Source organism: Stegodyphus dumicola, chromosome 7 (assembly GCF_044657685.1).
Source record: "Stegodyphus dumicola isolate Sdum_Otavi_A_Nest chromosome 7, ASM4465768v1".
Lineage (NCBI taxonomy): Eukaryota > Metazoa > Arthropoda > Arachnida > Araneae > Eresidae > Stegodyphus > Stegodyphus dumicola.
The window spans coordinates 117586128-117608497 of NC_140774.1; the positions used below are offsets into that span (position 1 = coordinate 117586128).

The 22370-nt window shown below is 32.2% G+C and overlaps 1 protein-coding gene across 1 annotated transcript in view; it reads right to left on the reverse strand.

The window, feature by feature from the left end:
- LOC118202804 (neural cell adhesion molecule L1) overlaps positions 1 to 22370 on the reverse strand; it is a 46403-nt gene that overhangs the window by 16593 nt on the left and 7440 nt on the right. The window contains exons 2-3 of the mRNA XM_035375006.2: positions 17263 to 17541; positions 12604 to 12788 (exon numbers count right to left, since the gene is read on the reverse strand). Of these exons, the coding sequence (XP_035230897.1) occupies positions 12604 to 12788; positions 17263 to 17541 (464 nt within the window). The remainder of the gene's footprint in view (positions 1 to 12603; positions 12789 to 17262; positions 17542 to 22370) is intronic.

Genomic DNA, 22370 nt, shown 5'->3' on the forward strand with positions numbered 1-22370 from the left:
TTTCACATTGGTGAGTTTCTCTTACAGTTTGATAAGAGATTATGCTTAAGCTGATATCTATAACCAACTACTTCACTTCATATATTTTTTTGGCCCAAGAGCGGTCGAGTGGTAAAGTCGCTAAACACTGGTAGTTCGGTCCGAGGTTCGAACCCCGAAAACGGGCTGGCTGCATGGGCATTTTCGTTGTTTTCCCTATGTGCAACGAGTATATGAGCCAGTTTCCTTTAGAAAGTCCTCCATGAAGGCATCCCTCCCCTTATGCAGACAGCCCTTGAGGCTTTGCCATAATCACACACACACATTTTATATTTTCTTTGAAAAGTTTCAATAAATATAACATTCAAGATTCTATTGGGGGGAATAAATGGGAATAACTGAAATTTCAAGTTGATATAACAGTTATAAAGTGTACATCATTCTTTTTATTTGGAATGTTAAACTTCACTGCTTTGGATGAGAGCAGTTCAATTCTGTGAGGCAGGAAATTCCTTTTATGTAGAATTTTGAGGTTGTAATGCAAAGAAAGCAATAATGCAGTTTTTTTTATCCTTTTTTTAATTACTTAATTGATGTCCAACAGAAGATTCATTCCACAAGAGCTATTCAGAAAGTAACTTATGCTTCATCGCTATGATGCTAGAATCTCTTCTTGGTGCGAGTGCCTATTGAATCTTTACGCATCTGGTTTCAAACACTGGCAGTATGTATTAGCTCTGCTTTGTTCACTTCGAATGTTTAAAATGTGTGTGGCAATAGAAAATCCTGCCAGTTGTGAAGTGCAATCAATGATTAAATGTTTGTTCGCATAAAAACTGAGACCAGTTGTAGTTTATCAGGTATTTTGTTCGGTGTAAGGGGAATGACGTAATGAAAGAAGCCTGAGTTAGACAATGTTGCATCATGTTTAAAAATGGCCATGCTAATGTGTTTAAAAATGGCGAGCAGTGTTAATGATGAACTGGTAGAGAAGTTCAATGAAAAGATTAGCGAAAACCACCGCTTCACAATTTCGGAGCTATCACTAGTTTTCTCAGTCATTTGATTTTTGCTATACAAGATCTAGGCTACCACAAGCAGGGCCGATCCTAGGGTATCGGCCACCCGCATGCAAAAACCTAATGTACTGCCTCTCTACAAACTTTTCCATATTTTGACTAATACTTAATGTTGATGTTATAAACTCATCTACCTCTATAGGAGTAAAAAGGTTAAACATTAATAAAAATGCAAATAAAAATAAAGTGCAAAACTTTATTTTTTGGCCAGCTAATAGGTTACAATAGCAAAAAATATTTTAACAAAATAATAAATGAACAAAAAATATTATTTTTGAAATAAAAATAGACATTTTATAACTAGAAATGCACAACAACAGTATATACTTAAATATAATCTAATAAAAAAGTACTAAGGCATTAATCTCATGAAACAAAAAGTATATAAATCAGTCCTTCTACAAAGACTACTTAAAATAAACTATAAAATAACTTTTCTGGCTTTCTGAAAAGCAAATTTGCCAATAATTTTGGTGAAATCATTTTTTTTAAAGATTACAGATTCAACAATGATGATGATCAAATCTGAAAGCCTTTCTTGTGTCATATTATTTCTCAATAAATTTTTAATTTACTGAAACTTCTTTCACCTGAAGCCACAGAAACAGGTAAGGTTAAAATAATTCTTATTGCTAGAGCAAAATTTGGAAAACAAGGAATGAGATAATTTTTTTTACTATAATTTTCTAATATCTCAATTGGTGTTTTTTTACCTGGAAAAATATCTTTGAATGAAGTTACCATATTTGACAGCATATAAGACACACTTTTTTTCCTAAATTTGGTCTCAAAAAAGTTACCTGCGTCTTATATGGGAAGGACACAAGTTAACTTTCAATACTGAATGCTATTTTTGGCCCGGATAAAGGTCTAGACACAAATAACTTTTTCTACATCTGCCATAATTATTTTTCGCATGCATGAAATAGCTGTCGCCAAACAGCACCAAAGCTCGAAGCTGATGTCGAAGTTCGAACAGGTTCAACGGTCACTTACGTCTATGGAGCCTTTCCTTCTTTGCATAGACTTTCTTTGACTCAGCAGACACACGTATTGGTATTGGTGCTACTCTGTATAAACGTGTCAGTATCGGTGTTTAAAACTATTTGTTTTAAAAAAAATACCCTGTAAAATATGACTACAGGAAACAAGAGATTAAGCTATACAATCCAGTATGAACTAAAAGTGTTAAACTATGCCAAAGTGCATAGAAACAGAGCAGCAGCAAGGCATTTCGGTCCACCACCTACCGAAAAAATTATACATACTTGGCGAATGCAGGAAGATCAATTGAAGACTGCTAGAAACAAAAACATAACCTTCGATGCCCAGCTCCATCTTGGTCTGAACTTGAAAATGCCGTAAAAATGTGGGTGATAGATAAGAAGAAATCTGGGATAAGTGTTTCAACCAAAATGATAATCAATGAGGCCAAAGGATTTGCAGAAAAACATGGGAATCAGAACTTTTCAGGGTCTGAGGGCTGGTGCTACAGGTTCCTGAAAAGGCAAGGCTTCGATATACGGTAGTTTTAACATGTTGTGCTGATGGCACAAAAGTACCGTTTTTCATATTCAAAAGAAAAACTCATTCAAAAGAAAAACTTCCAATGGGTGTAATTGTTCGTGTTCATCCGAAAGGTTGGATGGACGAAGCTGGAATGAAACTGTGGTTACAGAACATATGGGCGAAGCGACCTGGTGGACTCTTAAGAAAACCCTCTCTTTTGGTTTTGGATCAGTTTAGCACCCATAGAACTGAAACCATAAAGAATAAAGCAAGAGAATTAAAAACCCAGATAACTGTCATTTCTGGTGGACTGACTAGCCAATTGCAGCCTTTAGATGTATCAGTGAATAAGCCATTTAAGGAAAAGGTGCGAGAACGATGGAACAAGTGGATAGGAGAGCCACATTACACCCTCAGGTAGAATGAAGCGACCCTCTATTTAGCAAGTGTGCGAGTGGGTAAAAAGATCTTGAGAGGACGCAAAGGCTGAAGTAATTGTTAAGTCCTTTAAGAAGTGCGGAATCCGTAATGCTCTTGACGGAACAGAAAACGGCGCATTATTCGAAGAATGTGATACTAGCGATTGTGGAAACAGTAGTGATGACGATATTCTCGTTTTCGATGATGATGATCGTGAAAAGGATTTTTATGGTTTTGAAAGTGATTAAAGTCTAACTTCATGATAGGCAATGTTATCCTTGAATCTGTGTTTTTTGTTGTTTCTGCTTTATTTTGTATTATGTTTGATTGCTTGCCGTTCATTCATTTATTCATTATTGAAATTTACATATCATGTTCAAAATAGCTTGCCATTTGTTAATTTTCCTTAATAAAAATATGTTTGGTAATTTCATTCAATGATTGTTTATTTGGCTTAGAAACCACATTTGAAGTGGTTCATGCAGCGATGTCTAAATTTTTTTTTATATTAGGAATTGAATAAATAACAAGAGTAAGGCAACCTTTTATGCTAACACACAGACTCCAACCTGCAGCAGAACTTGTGAGTAGTCAATGCATGAACGACATTTCACAACTTTAAAAATGCGCGCATAACGTATGTTGTAATTAACCATTAATTAATTTTTAATTAATTTTTAATTAATAATTAATTAACCATTAATTAATTTTTAATTAATAATTAATTGCAATCAATTTTGTTACATTTAAAGTCCATATACATATAAAACTGAATAATTAAAATTATATGTACTTGTAAATTATATGCACATTTAATTAGAAATTTTCATTTAATTCCTCAAACATGTATATCACTAAATCTACTATTATATGAAAAAAGCAAGTATTTTAAATCATTACTAATCAGAAAAAATCAGAATCCATAAATCATGTATTTTTATTGTGGATTTGATTTCCGCAGGATAATAAAATTTAAATAACCAAGAGTAATACATATTAGTATTAAAAAAATACTTATAATTTATGAATGCAAAGATTTATATGTAGCATGCTTAGCAAACTTAAGTTCTGATTTTGAGAATGTTTTTTTAAAACACAGTTTTTCATTTGCCTGCATACTTATTTTTTCAAGCAAAACTGCTTCAACAGTTTTAGGACCTAAATTTGGTTGAAATTTCGTCTGAATTTTTTTTAACAATAGAAAAAATTCCTTCGCGAGTTGCATTTGAATGAGGTATTATTAAGAAAGCAAGCATTACAGTAGGCAATACTTTGTATTTAATACACCCATTCATATTTTTTAATTTGGCAATTTCTCCCAATGCTATATCAATACACAAATCTACAATTTCTTTCAAATCATCTACTTGATACATGGAAAATTCAATTTCCGCTTGATTAAGATATTTTTCATCAATAATGGATGGAAAAGTATTCATCAAGTAAAGAACAGATGAAAATGAAACTTCAGTCCTCAAGTTGATGTCAGCAACTTCAGCATGTTTTAGAAATGGATCACTTAGTGAAAATTTATCTATTATATATGAACATGCAGTTACAAAAAAAGCTTGTACAGAATTGAAAAATGACTTTACTTCACTTTCATTCAACTTGGCATTTTTTAAATATAGTCTTGTTTCCGCACTAATCACTAAATTTTTATTTTCTTTTTGTTTACTATACTTACTTCATTTTCTTTAGAAATTACTGATGGTTTTATGAACAAATAAATTCATTAAAAGTTCAAAAGTTCTCTTCTCAATTTATGCATATAAAGAGCTTGTTGTTGCAAATTAATATTTACTGTTATAAACAAAGTATTTTTCAAAAATAACAAGTATAATTTGGTGATAAGTGATTATTAATTTTTTTCAATGTTCTGCAATCTCTTTCCTTCATTCTCCCTGTTATCTGGTTGATCTCCAAAAAAATTTATCACAGCATCCCACTGTTCCAAAATCCTTGTTATAGATTCTAAAAGAGACAACCATCTTGTACTGCAATATTTCAAAATTTTATGAGATTTTGCATTCTGTCCCAAAATTTCTTGAGCAACTTTGAAGCTATGCTTCCATTTCAAACTTTTCTCCAAATAAAAATATATATCTATTAACAACCTTTCGATTTCTGAGCCAATTAATTTTTCAGTAGCCTTTTTTTCAGTTATATGCAAGAGGTGGCATGGACAATCTCAGATGATTATACTTGGTTGATGCATTTTGATAAACGATGCTACACCTTTAAACTTTCCAATCATATTACTAGCATTGCCTGAAGAAAATGATAAGCAAGTTTTCCATTCTAAACCAGTACTTTTAAAATTTTCATTTATACAATCGAAAATACCTTCTCCGGTATTATTCGTGCACTCTAAAATAGAAATCAATGACGTAATTACCACTAATTTCCTTTACTGTAATATGTTATTATCAATGGATACAGTTTGTTATCATTGTTATCATTACTTCCATCAGTACTTAGAGAAAACGATGTATTGCACACTGATTTTATAATATTGGCAACAGTACTTTCTGCAAACGCTTTCACAATAGCGGCAGTTTTGGTATGACTGCAGCTAAATTTTTTTGCTATGGCAGAATCCGGAAACATTGCTTTGAAAAGCTCTTTGGAATGATCCGAAACAGAAAGCAGTAGATTGTGTTCAATTAAAAATCGAACAAAATAGCATTTGGCGTCTATAGGACCTGTTTCGTCACCTTTTATTAAGAAATTCGTTATTTCTTTAGATTTTACAGAGCCAAGTTCTATATATTTTTGAGAAAAAACATGCCATTTACAGTCATCTTTTCCATCATGTGCAACTGAGAAGTCTTTGTTGCATACACTGCAGTGTGTGTGATTCACAGAAATTACGGATGCTTTAATGCATGGAAATTCCGAAGAATATGAATCTTTAAATTTCTGCTTTGATAATTTTGGCTTTTTCATTCGAGGTAGCATTATTAAAAAAAAACTTCCACCTGAATCCCAGTTCACAAGACACACGCTAAACTCTCGCCGTAATACAAGCAATGGAGCCGAAGGCAAGCAAAACACGCAGCAGCAACGAACCTGGGAGACCAGATCAAAATTCTTTGACCAGATGTTGCGGGGGGGGGGGGGAGAGACTATTAACCAGTCATTAACAGTTGGAGTTACTGATCTACGATTGGCTATTCTTCAAAACCAGCAACACACTCAACATGCGATGTATGATGACACGAGTATTCAGCCAATCATCCGATGAATTGGTTGGTTATGTTTTGCGTACGGCTTCTTCTACTCTGTTTCTGTAAAATCCATAGTTTTTTCCATACTTTTCGTAGCTCATAGTTTATCATGAATTTCCATAGAATATACGGAAAATCCGTTGCAGTTGGAGTCTATGCTAACATTACGCTTGGCGATGATTATAGATTTTTAAATGCTCTAAGAAGCGTTGACGAGGAAAAATTTAATAAAAATTTCTTTTCATATGCTAAAAGTAGATTTTGTTAATGAAACTCATAGGCCAAAAGATTACATTTAGTGTTATTTTAATTAAGAATAACTGATATGTTATTCACTATAAACCCAGAAGCGGCGGCAGAATATGTTGGCACCGGACAGCAGAATTTAGGGAAGACGAAATTTATGGAATTTAGGGAAGCACCATGTGGCAAAATTAAGAGATGAGAAGTTTTTAATGATTTAGGGAAAGCACTGGAATCCAAAGTTTAGATGTGGTGAAAATTTAGAACTTAGGAAGGTGTTTTGCAGCAGAATTTAGGACCCATAGAGACTGCACCAGGCGGTATCTAGAGCCGGCCCTAGATAAAGCCTTAAGTATATGTGGGAGTTTATTTATTCAGGACTCAGATCAGTTTTAAGCATATGCAAGAAATAAATATAAGTATAGTAAATAACTAACACAATGCAGGCTTAATTCAGTATGCAATAGGAGCAAGACAAAATTTAGAGAAACAACTTGGCTTTCATCACCAATCTTGTGATACACAGCCAATAATGTATAACAGACGCTAGGCTAAAATTAGCTTTACTAATTCTAAAACATTTCAGTTAATGTAGCAGACTGCACTGCTCCCTAATCTTTAATTTGATCCAGCTTATTATTTTTTGCAGACTCTTATTATTACGGCAATTTCATAAAAACTAAGCTTAAACTTTCGATTATGTCAGAAAGAGTTTCCAATTCTGAAGCTGCCAAAGGATCTACAATCCGTCTCAAAATTATGCGAGGAGTATGGCATTGGGAAGACAACTGTATTTGACATAAGAAAAAAGAAAAAGGAACTTTTTAATTTTTTGTGGAAGCAACTTAAACAACTCAAATTGAAAGAAATGTTTAACCCTCTCACTGCATACTTTTTTTTTTATCAAAATAGGTCCAAAAATTGCCTATTTTTTATTACATATTTCAAATCTGCATATATTTTAGAGTTGAAAAATACAAAAAATTTTTTGTAAAAGAGTTTTTTTTTTTCAATATAGAATTAGATCATAGAAAAAGGTTGCCAGAATACTATCAGGAAATCGGGACTTATTTGGATTTTTCAATAACTATTTAAAATTCAATATATTTATTCGACTTATTATAAGTTTTAGTTTGAGAAATTCATAAAAAATTTTGCTTAATTGATAGAACTACAGTCAAAAGTCGTTAATTCGGATACCCATAATCCGGAATGATCTATAATCCGGACCTCAATGCTACAAACTTTCTGCGCATGCGTTGCATTGACGTATGCGCGTAAGACCTTTACGGCTGCGAATATGTGTGTGCGCGTTCGCAAAATACATTTACAAATGTTGCTTAACGTATAACGGACGGTATAAGGTAAGCTAAAATTATCTAATTCAGTTAATGTTGCAGATTGCGTTGTTCCTTAATCTTCGAATTGGATTCGGCTTATTATTTTATTGTTAGAGCAATTTTATAAAAGTAAGCTTGAACTTTCGATTATGTTAAATAGAATTTCTGATATATATTTACTAATATGTAAAGAATCTACAAAGCGAAAGTATGTTTCGAAGTCCATTAAACAAAAAGTGGAATTGCTGCAAAAAATGGATAAAGGCATATCCTTTGTTTATCTAAACTTTAACGTTTGTTTATCTTTAACGCCGTGGCATGCAATGAATTGGAAGTTGATCTGTTAGCACTATCCTTATCTTCAGGGCAGATGTTTTTATTTTATTTGGCTTATAATTCCTTAATAAATGTAGTATTTCATCTCAATGTACTCCGTCTTTGATATGATTTAAATCCAATTCCTCGTCATTATAATTCGCTCTAAAGCAAAACAATCAGCTCTAATGACTTTTAACTTAAAAACAAATAAAACTGGAATGTTTCAGAACACTAAAATCTGGAACTGACACAAATGCAATAGGTGGACATGGGGGACAATGGTCTCAAAATGGCAGCTCGTGAAACAACAAACACATTTCCCACAAATTAATTACTATTATTATGATAAGAATCTGAAAAAAATTAAGATTACAATGATTTGGAGTCCAGTTTATATTATTTTCCTTTTCAAAAAGGAATGTGAGTAACATCCCAGAAAATCTACAAATGGAGCTAATTAATTTATACTATGATATAAATTTTATTCAAAGATTTAAGATACTTAAGATTAATTTTTTAATTATACTTGTAAAAAGATAAATAACTTCAGTTATGAATTTTTGCAATCAAAATAATCACTTTGTTTGGAAGTACACATATATGTGAACAGTTTTTTTCGTAGTTGAAAATTAGTAAGATAAAAGCCAAATTGACCAAAAAGCATCTACAATTTGTGAAGATAGTTTTCAGTAATTTTTTCCCATGGTTACAGTAGCATCTTGCCTTAGCACACATCATACTTCACTGACATAATTGGCTGGGGTTTCCTATATACTGTTAGCATTGTTTCGCGGATAAAATTGATAAACTGGTGATTAAAGATATATTATTCTGTTAAATTCTGTCATGCTGCAGAAGTTAATTCTGAATTATCATAGTTTAGTTATATGTTATGTTTAGCATGATTATTACAGAAGGTCTTTTTCTGTACAGGTTAATGCCAAGGAGACAAGCTAGAAATTTTTAAAAATAAATTTTTTAATTTCTTTTTACCAGAGTTCTTTGGTTTCTCAAAAACAAGAATCCATATAAAGACTTAAAGATTGATTACACTACAGCTACCTCAAAAAGCTAAATGAAATTTCTGCAGTAATGTGGAAACTAATCATGCTGCAAGTTTGGTTAAAATCTTTTAAACTATGACATTATTCCAGAAGATTACTTTTCCAGACCCTACACAGCATATCCATTCAATATGTTAGACCTATATGTATAATTGTTTGCTTACATCATCATCTCTTCTGCACTGCTTTTAAATGTAGGTGAATCACTTTAGATGTCTTCAATTTTATTTCACTTTCCTCCATACAGTATCAGTGTAGTGGACATCACTCTGCACTGCAGAGCTTCAGATCAACAGTTTCAGCCTTGCTGAAACCAATTTTATATTTTTCATCTCCTGCTTATAAAAGATCATTTTTGCATCATCCAGCTTCTGTCTTGCATCATTCATGAACGATTATATTTTTTCCTGCATCTGTGTCTCTACAATTAATTTTTAAAGATTCAAAATCTGTAAAATTCTAACTCAAAACATGAGCTTCACTCAGTATATTGATTCAGGTCTCTGAACTTTTCTCCTACATCCTATAGATCTAATATTTATCCATCATCATGTACATAATTGTATTCAGAAGTACCTTATTTTATTTCCTCAATTTTGCTTTTTACAATTCTGCAACAGTGTTTAATTTGTTCTGTACTATGAAGTGACCAGTGTAAATTACAGTATTGCTAACTCTAATTGAAACAGAATATCTAAAAACTGAAATTAAATAATATCCAAAGAATGAAATAAATTCAAAAAGAGGAAATTTCATTATGATATCAAAAAATATGGATGAAATATTAAACAAAAATGCAAAGGAAATAAATGTGAAATAAGGTTAAGTTAACTGAATATATGCATGCTACAGAAACCTACAGCAATTATTTAAAGCTATTTAAAAACATAAACATGAGTGAGGGGAAAAATTAATGTCTATTTCCACAGATGCTTTTAAATCCTGAGTAAATAAATTTCCACATATCTGAATGACAAATAAGTAATTATTAATTCAAACAGTACTAAAATTTATCTTTTGGCCTATGAATACTGTTTAAAAGTTTATTTTTTTGCATATGGAAATGAACTGCTGTTAAATTTCTCATGGCCAACTCGAGGCACACATTTCTCAACAGCTGATTATACATGGCTGAAATCTGTATAGATTACCATACCAAAAAACATGTCTACCATGCATGCATGAAGTATTGTTAGTGTACATGCATAAGCTGTGCTAAGGCGAGTTGCTATCCCAGGTTACAAATTTTATCAAAATCGAAATGCCACGATGTGCTGTAGCTTAAAGCTATAGTGAGAAATAAAGAAGTTTACAATTATTTATGTATAGGGTGATAAGCAAATAAGCCGATTTCAAAATTAAATATCTTTACAACAAAGATCGATAGAATTATGCGGTAAACTGTACATTTATTAGCAAAACTGTAAAAATGGTGTACAAAAGTTCAGAAAATTTAGTTATGAAAATAGTTAACAGATGGTGCTCTGCGCTAAAAACTCTTTCCCTGAAAGGAGTCTAAAAAAAAAAAAAAAAGACTGAAGAAGTATCCTTTGCAATCAAAATACAATTTTTTTCAAAATGTTCACCGTTCGAAACAATGAGGTGGCGTAAACGAACAATGAAATTTGACAACGTGTCTTGCAATGTCTCAACAGAAATGGAATCACATGCAACACCAATCAATGATTCAAGCTCATCTAGAGTAACGGGATTGTTTCAATAGACAGTATCTATCAATGCGCCCCACAGAAAGTCACAAGGACTCAGATCGGAGGAATATGGAAGCCAAGCTATTCCTGTGTCAGTAAATTACGAATAATCTAACACAATTACGCTATTCCCAAAGTATTCATGAAGAAAGCGAAAATCTTTATCTGTTCGATGTGGTCAAGCCTCATCTTGCATGAATCAGTCGATACCTGGTCGATCCTCCAACACTAGTTGAGTGCTGACAAATTGTTTCAAAATTGTAACGTAGCGCTCAGTAGTTATTGTTTCTCGTATAAAAAAGGGTTCAATAATGCCTCTGGCGCAGGCGAATGCAGTGCTTTCTCTTCACACAAATGAGGATTTTCGGAATCCCAAAATCTCCAGTTTTATTTATTAACGATTCCATTCAAATGAAAATGTGCCTCATCTGTGAACCAGATTCAGCTAACATCAAATCTGTAGTTGTCGATCATTGTTAGAATCTGATTCGCAAAGTCAACCCTTTGTTTCACAGCTTTTATGGGTATTGCCTGATGATTTTGTATTTTGTATGGAAACAGCTATAGGCTATTTTTGAATATTTTTTGTGTGATCGTGTACTTCAAACCTGTCTTTGATGCAATCCGTTCAGATCCGTGGCTAGTTTTCACTAGCCAACAGTCGTACTGATCACTTTCATCTTCGAAGCACATTTTAAAGGCTATTGATAGGTCATTGTGATTAGACCACCATCTGTTAACGATTTTCATAACTAAATTTTCTGAACTTCTGTACACCATTTTTACAGTTTTGCTAATAAACGCACAGTTTACTGCATAATTCTATTGATTTTTGTTGTACAGATAGTTAATTTTGAAATCAGGGCTTATTCACTGATCACCCTGTACAAATATATGTATTTTTTTATGTGTCAAAGAAAAATTTAATACATCAAAGAAAGAGCATTGGTTGTCATTATTTATTTTCAAGTTCTCCCCCCCCTTGGACAGGTTTTGTAATTTATTTATTTTAGGTAAATTAAATTAGTGATTAATTCAACCTATAAGAATATTTGAAATAAATAAAAGTGAAAATTTAATATTTACCTACAAAAATGTTTGAATTCCAAATTATAACCCATAAAAATTTCTTACAGATAGCAAACTTTAGATTTTAGACAGAAAATTAGTATGAATTTAAATGTTTCTTTTCTTGTTATTATTGGTTACACATGTTATGATAATTCAGAAAAAAACATTTTTTAATTTATTTTTAAAATTTTTACTTTGTTACTTAAAAAAAAAAAAGAAAGAAAGAAAAAGAAAAGAGGGGAACCCTCTTCACTTTGTTAAAAAAAAAAAAAAAAAAAAAAAAAACTTTTCATCCTGTCAAACGTTTTCACTTTCAGCAATCAGCCTGAGTGCTAGTCTAAATTACTTCTACCAAAATGCTAGAATTTGAGACCACTGCTCTAGATTATTTGGAAATTGAAAATTTCATTTGTAGAAATTACAATTTATTTTATTTGGTACACTAATCATGATATGCATATACCTTAACTCATTTTCAGAAATGATTAAATCTAAAACGATATATTTATTAAAATTTGAAAAGTTTGGTTTTAAAAAATAAATCTTTTGAAAATGGTAATATAAGATGCATATTTATCCAGAACAGAAAATATTTTGAAATTAAAAAAATTACATATTTAAACACAATAAAATACACTTACTGCAGAAGGGCTGACATGCACAGGTTGAGGTACATGCCACTTCTCCGATGAACTAGCATTAGTTGGTCGATACAATAGAGTAAAGTTAGTAATCGGATAACCACCATCGTTATCTACGTGCCACCGGACTGTAGCTACTACAGTAGATGGATGTACACTAACATTTTGTAATTTACCTGGGGGAGCTGAAAGAATCTCCACAATTACACACTCAAATATATGAGATCCATTGTTATCATAATACTTTCAAATAAATATACGAATAATTAAAATGTATAACATAAAACAATTCTAACTTTAAGCAATTCTTATCATGCAAGTTGATTTTTTTTCTTTTGTATGCAAGTTGTTTTTTTCCCCTTTTGTATGAATAAATAACCATACAACCAATACTTGGCATGAGATAACCACATATTTTTTACTTTTATAGATATATAAGAATGATTTTCAAATAAAAAAACATAGCACATTTACATTATGAGCATTCATGTAAAAAGTTTAAAACTTTTACTTACAGCACTTTAAGTAAAAGATTTATGCTTAAAAAATACCATACAAAATTCAATAAGTTAAAAAGATTATTTCATTTTCCTTATTTTATCTAAAATAAGTAGCAGCTGCATATTTCTGTTGCAAAAACACATAATGAGTATTTCTAAATTTTAAATGCATAAAATGAGCATTTTTATAACTTTATTTTCTATTCAAAGTAACAGAAAAGTTAAAAATATCAGTGTGTTTTCTGGGACACGGGTGATAAGAAATTCAGTTAGTTTCAACTCACTTAATCCTTTTTTTATAAAAACGTAACAGTAGCTGATATAATTTAAGATACTTATAATTTATATATTTGGATATTACTGTCATATTTTCTTTTCATCATATCATAACGTTTAAAATTACAAATGGCTCATCTTCCTCTATAATTCTTTCAAAATAGTTATGTTTCTCAACATTTTTTATGTTATGTCAATATATAAACTATTAAAAAATTACATTTTCTGATGTGTCTTATGACCATGATCATTAGCAAATAATAAGAAAAAAAGATATTAAAATTATATGGAAAACTTATGGTTTTAAATAAAATTATTTTATCCTTTCATTATACAGTAAGTTTCCCTCTGTTAGCAGCTTCAGTTTCAACAGGAGATAGTTTATAAACTATAGTGACTATAGTTTATAAACTGTTTTTGCCTCATCTATTCTTTTTTAATAATACATTTTTCAGCTGTATATGTTCTGTATCTATGAAGATTTAACATTATGAACAAAACATGAAAAATGCAAGTTCAATTTCTTCAATCAGTCCACTAAAGAGGGAGATACAGAATTGTCCCATCCCCCCACCTGAAATATACATGTTATGAGACATTTAAACAGCTTCTAGGCTACTTTATGAAAGTCAATAATCCTTCATCTCATTACCACAGGTTTTTTTTTTTTTTTTCAATGTTTTTAAAATGGTGGAATTTAAAGTGTGGTTATACTTTAAAACCAGAAAGTAATCTGCAACTGCGGTTAGTATGTGGGGTGATTAAGAGCAGATAAACTTTTGTTTATAATAAGCTGCATTTTACAATGAAAACTTTTATACTTCTGACTATTCAGACACTGAATCCATAGCAACACGCATTCACCAATAAAGAGCTGGTACTTCTTAATTTTTATGGTCAGCACTTTTAAACAACACCATGAATAATGATAAATTACCAGTAGGAGTTCTAACAATGATCAGTTAACTAGTTCACTTGTCTCAAGAAATGTGAGAAGACTGTATGATAATGTGTTTTCTTTTTCAAAAAATATGTTAACAGTTTTTGATTTACTGATGACTGAGGGTAGGAGGACTGATAAGAGAAGTAGGGTATATGTTAAAAAAAATAAAAATGTTTAAAGAATGTAAAACCTTTTCTATTTATTTAAAAAATGTTAATTATTTCTTATTTACTGATGACTGGGGAAGACGCTACATTGCTCTCCTAAGAGGCATTTTATCTCGGATTTGAATACATAAAAACAGTTACGAAATGAAACTATGTATAAGTGAAATTGTTTGGAAGTGAAATGTGTAAAGCTACGAGTGAAGAAAAACATATGTTTTGACAATTAGTTCCTGAATACATTTGTAACAGCAATGTGATTTATTTATTTTTGAGCAGATGAACTAGTATCAATTAAGTGGTGGGAGAAAACAATTCAACTTTAGCGAAAATACGATTACTGATTGGAACAGGCTTTGTATCTGAAAGAAATACGCAAAAATAATTATAAAATGCCTCTATATATCAATAATGACAGCATTTGGAAATGCAAGGTTTAAAGTTAGGAGAAGCAAAAAGGCATTCAAACTGTGAAGTTAGTTTTCTACTATTACTTTTAAAAGCACTATGGTTTGTTTATTTTGCGGCTGATGAACACTTTCCATTCAATGATATAAGAAGTAGTTTAAAATATGCAAAACATTCACTGTCTGGAATAAATTACACTGCTTGCAAAAGTTGTTCATGATCAACTCTAAGCAATTCATTATGAAGGTTGTGATTTTTTTCAAGGTGACATACTTGCCAAACTATGACACTCAAAAATCAGGAGTTTTTTTCTAAGAAATCAGGAGAATTTTCACAATGTTAAAAAGACATTTTAAATGAAAATATAGTTTTTAAAAATGAATTAACTATAACTAGTAACTAATTCTTAAATGCAAGCAACACAAAAATACCTTACACATAAAAAACATTTTTATTACTTGCACAGTTTAAGAGGAAAAAAAAAAAAAAAAACTAATGTTATAAACAGTGGCAGATTTTGCTTTCTTTAAGAAAGAAGCTTCATAATTTTGTTCATAGCAATTGCCACGTACGCCTGCTTTCACTAATAAAAGTTTTTCTAATGTGTCATCACTAATATTAGATCTAAATTTAGTTCTCGTTTTCCCAACACTGAAAATCCTCTCACACTCTGCATTACTATGGGAAACTGTCAAGATGGCCAACATAATTTTAGACAGTTCACTATATTTTAAAATTCCATCAGCATCTTTCAGTTTTCCAATTAAACTCCACTGGGTGTCAATCCTAGCTGATTTTATAACTTCATCCAAGTTTTCTAATTGTAAACTGCTGTTATGCAGCTGTTGGAACTGTTTCAATTTTCCCTTCCTTTTAGAAATCCTTTCAAGATAATAATAAATATCAACAATGTGTTCATCCACATTTATTGGTAAAGAAGCTGCCCCTTTTTTAGCTGCTAAATTTAAGAGGTGACAGGTGCACCTCACAATCTGCAAATCTGAATTTTCCTTTCTCAAGATGCCTGTAACATTAGTCTTCAAGCCTACCAATACTGGTGCATTATCGGCACCAAGTGCTAAGCAATTATCCAGAGGGACTGCATTTTCTTTTAAAGTTTTAATAATTAGCAGTGCTATATTAAAGCCTGTCAAATGTCCTTCTAAAGTGGGGACAGAAAGTAAACTGCACTCAATTTCTGAAGACTCTGGATCAAAAAAAGAAACAACAATTGGATACAGTTTTGAATCGGTATTATTGCTTCCATCCGTAGAGAGGCAGAACGGAGCTGTTTTAATGCAATCAATAACTGAAGATTTATTTTTCAAATCCATTTCTTTAACAATTGCACCTGTTTTGGTTCTTGCACTTGAATATTTCTTAGCGATTTCACTATCGGGAAACATTTTTCTAAATAAAGCTGCAGCGTGATCCCATGCATTCAGTGGCAGGTTGTGCTCCATTAAAAAGGCAGAGAACAGACATTCTGCATTAATAACTTTTTGGTCCTTTGTTTCCAAAGAAAAATTTAATTTTTTGTTTTTTTCAAAACAACTCATGTTGTCCTTGTGCTTTTGTGTATGCACATGTTTGAGAACATCCGCTCTTCCACCATGCGAAATCGAAAAATCGCAATGACAGGCGGTACACATCGCAAATTTATTACATTTCCTTGAGGAAATAATGGAAGGAAAGTCAACTGTGTATGATTTTTGAAACGTACATGAGTATTTCACCTTTCTCGCAGACATAACAAAAGATTATAATTTCTAAAACTATTTCCCGAAGGCACAACTACTCACACAACTCAGGACAAAATGACCGAAATAACTAAAGAACATCCAAATAACAGCTTGCTTTTTCCTCATTGGCTAATATATGCCAGATGACACGCAGTGGAGCACGATGCCCATTGGAGAACTGGAGAACGATGTTTCTGGATACGTTATATGCAGAAGTTATCACTCACAAAGCAGAAGTTATCTAATTTGCAAGGTTTTGTTTTAGATATAATCTAGAGAAAATTTAATTGCTTTCAGATGTCCAAAATCACTTTTTTTTTTTTTTGTTCATATAACAAAGTATTAAGACAAGTTCCATAAAAATCATGAGAAATTTTAAGAATAAGAAAAAGTCGGGAGAAATATACTGTAAATCGGATTAGCGGGAGAGCGGTCGAAAATCGGGAGTCTCCCGCCTCAATCGGGAGAGTTGGCAACTCTGAGGTGACCATGATATACTTAAGTACCAAAAAAGGCAATCCTAAAACTTTGTAGATATATAACAAACAGATACTCTTTCTCTAAAATTGAGGAAAAGTATATCAGCTTTAAAACAGCCACTAAGAAAACACAAATAAAATACTTACTTTTTATTCTAAGTTGTGTATTCTGCTTTTTAAAATCATACAGATTGCTAGATAAACAGGTGTAATTTCCAGCATCAATGGAAAGGACCGAGTATGAGATTAAAACCTGTCGGTCATTATACGGCGGTTCCCAACTCAAATTCATAGGCAGGGAACGTCCTTCTTTCAACCAAATGAAATAAGGTGGAGGTTCACCACTAACATTGCAGGACAAAAGCAGCTGTGATCCAAGATCAGCTTCGGTCACAGGAGATAATGGAGCTATCACTTTTAAATAAGCTACAAAGAAAAATTAAAATATAAAAATTTTTATAAAAAAATAATTTTTTTTTTTTTTATTTGAAAAGTTCCAGATTTTACATTATGTTCAAAGGGGTGCTTTTTTTTTGTTACCATTTTGTGTGTTACTTTTATTTATTAAAAATCCTGTTCTTTGCACTTAAACCATAAAATTCAGTTCAAGAGCAATATTGCAATATAATTTTAAACTGAGCATATCTTTAGAATTTCCGATACATAGTCTCATGCGCTGGAGATAAAATTGTTTTTTTCTGTACAACATTGCCATTGCTCGCTTTGAAATCCTTGAGTTTGTTAATCAAAAATTCATTAAAGTTTTACAAAATATGAAATCGATGATAAAACAAATTCCAAAATTGGGCTTCCAGATGCCCATATTCGCAGTAGGATTTAATAGATTAATTAAATAATGAGGATTACGTTATTCAAAATTTGATCGTTCTAGGTACTGTTGTTTTAACATAATGCGAGAAACATACATACATTTATGCAGATTCTTCATTATTTAATTTCTTCAAATATAAATAAAGGGCAATAACATTTGGTGGCAACAGTTTGAAAACTGAAACGGACATTCAGAGTGATTCGACGCAAAATCGCAAAACAAAAACAATAGTCCCTCAGGGACAAAGCTCCTTTGTACTAATAAATTGTAGTTACATACTCTACTTTAATCTGAGTTTTATGACTTTTTTTAATAAGCTTAAAACTAATGACATTCATAGAATGAAAAAGTGTGCATTTATATCAGTTTAAAAAAAAAGTTTCTGATGTTAATAGATTAATTAAATAATGAGCATTGTTATGCAGAGTGCCATTAAAAGTATTAACCAATATAATTTTTTTTTTCGAAAAAAGAGATCTTATTCACAGAATCTTAAAGAATCTGTGTGCTAGAAAATTGATAAACTTCAGCACTAGCACATAGCCAACTCATAACATGTTTTGTATAAATTAAAAATGAAAATTATTTTTAGTCTAATGAGTTTTTTTATATGGTTAACTGATTATAATCTAAAAGTAATAAAACTGCATGAGAATTTTAATGGAATTGGGTGTCCATTAAAATTCTAATTCCAAGTGTAGAATTGGGTGCCCCTCTTTGATTGGCAACAATTTTTTTCACATTTTGGCGATGAAACCTCACTTCTGGTTACCACGATAGTTTTAACTTTGTTTTAGCTTCCCGATTTTATTTAAATGAAATTAGATTGATGTGTACATGGAATATTTAAGGCAGTGCGCAATGCTTAGTTTGTGCAATTCTAGGATGTTTTTTTAAGTAAAAACTGATCGATGTGTACATGGACACAGATCTTGTGCAATTCTTTGACTTCTTATTTTGGTTTTGTGTAGCGGCCATCTTGAAATTGTGCCTTCCTGGCGCGATCTTGTCGTCAAAAAAGAATCGCCAATAAACAAGGACACCCAATGGCAAACTTTTACCTTTTTAATATATGAAAATGCATTAATTACTTACAGGGGTTGGACAAAAATATTGAAACACCTTTAAAAAAACATGTTTCTTTGCTTAATATGGTGTAGGAAAAACGTTGGCATCCAAAACAGCTTGCAGTCTTCTCGGAATGGATAAATACAGTTCCTGTATGTTTGCCAAGGGACTATTATACCATTCTTCCTGCAAAACGGTGGCAAGTTCAGATTACGATATTGGCGGTGGATAACGAGAATGCACTTTCCGTTCCAATGTAGACCACAAAGGTTCGATAATATTCAGGTCTTGTGACTGTGGTGGCCAGGGGAGATGAGACAACTCATCCTCGTGCTCAGAAAACCAGTCCTGGACAATGTGAACTGTGTGAACAGGGGCTTTGTCGTTTTGGAAGACACCATCACCATCAGGGAACAAAGTTTGTACCATGGGATGAACTTGATCGGCCAAAATGTTCGCATAAGTCTTGGCAGTCATGTGCCTTGACACAGTTATCATGGGGCTAGCAGAGAACCACGATATGGCTGCCCAAACCATAACAGAACCCCCGCCATGTTTCACTCTTGGCAACAAGCAGTCTGTATTATAGGCTTGAGATGGCGTTCTCCAGATGTAAACTCGGCCAGAAGTGGGAAACAATGTGAAAGAAGACTCGTCAGACCATATTACTCGCTTCCACTGCTCTATAGTCCAGGCTTTATGACCTAAACACCACCTTTTCCTGTTACAGGCATTAGCATCACTGATGAGTGGCTTCTCAATTGCAGCACGGCCAGCAATTCCCTGTTTATGAAGCTCCCTTCTAATTGTTTTGGTACTCACAGGGTTCGGTAACACAACATTCATTTCAGCAGTAACTTTTGCAGCTGTGGTCTTCTTTTTTTTCATCACAATTGCCCTTAATGATCGTCTGTCACGATCACTCAGGACACACTTTCGTCCGCGCTGTGATTTAGCAGATGATGTTTTTCCGCTTTTCAAATATGCGGAATAAATCTTCGATACAGTACCTCTTGAAACACTAAACACCTCGGCTACCTTGCTTATGGAAGCACCTACCATACGTGCTCCAACAATTTGCCCACGTTCGAAGTCTGTTAACTCTGACATAATGCAATGACAACTTCACATAACAGTACTCCGACAACAACTGAACTGTTTAGCACATTTACGAAGTTGTATAGGTGGCGTCAGTAGTCAAAAATGCCAGTGCCACCTACATATTTCATTAAAATCAATCTTTCTTTTCAAACATGCATTTCACAAGGTGTTTCCATATTTTTGTCCATCCACTGTACGTGAAAATGTTTTCAACATATCATGCATAACAAAATCTTAAAGTAAAGAATAGTACTTCCCAGTTAAAGGCACCACCACATACACCGTTGGTGACATCTAAAACTAGTGCATTACATATGGGACGATTAAATATGCTAACTTAAGTTAATAAGGCTCAGTGGCCACTTTAACAAAGAAGCACCTATAAAATTAATACACTAGAAAATCATTAAAAAAATAATTGAATGAAATTAAAAGAGGATAAAACTCAACTTAGTTTTTAAAGCTAGAAAAGAAACTAAATTCTGAAATTTTGAATTTAAATATCTCAGTCAATTTTTATCCTATCAAGTTAAATTTTTTGTGTTTTACTTTTTAGAATAAGTATAATCTTTTATTACCATATTGACTGCCACAGAAAAATTGGGCAAAGTATTCTGTTGGGCCATTTTTTAATTCTAGGGTTTTCTTGTCCTATTTATCATAAAAATGAGTTCAGTACCTAGTTTTTATTTGAACTTGTTATTGTTTTCCTTATTTTCGGAGTGAGCCGCTGAAAATTCACTCCTTAGATTAATTTTTTTTTAATCAGAAAGGTCATGTGCATCACAACTATTGTTACAAATGATGTTCATGTCACAAGAAACTTCCAGTCCAATATACTCAGCATAATGAAATAAAAACAATTGGCCCTGAAGTGTTCACGTTGTGACCTGTATCTGTACACTATTTGCTTTGGTAACAAACATAATTCTGTGTCACGAAACTAGAAATAGGGCTTCTTGTTCATATTTCATTTTCAGAATTCTACACGTCTATATTTTTTGTATTTATAAACAGATTACAACTTTAATTCATCGCAAAGTAACATGAGTTGATAGTAAAAAATTAGTAAAATTAGACAAACAGTAAAACAGCATATACTGTCAAAAGTCGTTAATTCGGACACCCATAATCCGGAACGATCTATAATCCGGACCTCAAAGCTACAATTCTTTTTTTCCGCGCATGCGTCGGTTTGACGCATGCGCGTAAGACCTTTACAGCTGCGAATATTCGCGTACGCATGTGCAAAATTCGTTTACGAATGCACGTTTAATGTACAACGGATGGTATAAGCTAAGCTAAAATTATCTAATTCAGTTAATGTTGCAGATTGCATTGTTCCTTAATCTTCGAATTGGATCCGGCTTATTATTTTATTGTTAGAGCAATTTTATAAAAGTAAGCTTGAACTTTCGATTATGTGAAATTTCTGATATATATTTACTAATATGTAAAGGATCTACAAAGCGAAAGTATGTTTCGAAGTCCATTAAACAAAAAGTGGAATTGCTGCAAAAAATGGATAAAGGCATATTCTTTGTTTACCTAACCATTCCGAAATCTCTTTACCAATTTCACACAGCTCTGCAGCGGGACGGGGGGGAACGCCGCGGACCTCAATGAATTGGAAGTTGATCTGTCAGCACTATCCTTATCTTCAAGGCAGATGTTTTTATTTTATTTGGCTTATAATTCCTTACTAAATGTAGTATTTCATCTCGATGTACTCCGTCTTTAATATGATTTAAATCAAATTACTCGTCATTATAATTCGTTTCCGATAGCGAAGAAAGTGACATAGAGATTATTGAAAACAAAAAAATTTCGATTGACAAATTAGTCGGTATTCTCGACACAGCAATTATAGGACTTGAACAGCGGAACTTTGTAACTGAACAAGAAATTATGTCTTTATAGAATTAAAGAGAAAGTATTATCACATAAAAAACGAAGCAACCTAAACAATTTACATTGAAAGAAATGTTTAATAAAGTAAACAAATAAATATTAAGCTTCTTTTTTTTTTGTAAATTTTGATACCCTTTAGATCATAATTGTTCTTCATTTCATAAATTACGGTTTCATATTTTTAATTTTATAATTTCTGCATGCCATCTTACCAGATTTAAACTGATGATCTATAATCCGGGATCGCCAAAGTCCCGACGAGTCCGGATTAACGACTTTTGACTGTATAACCAAAAATCAATAACTTAGTGAATGCATAAACATCTTAAAATGTTCGACTAGT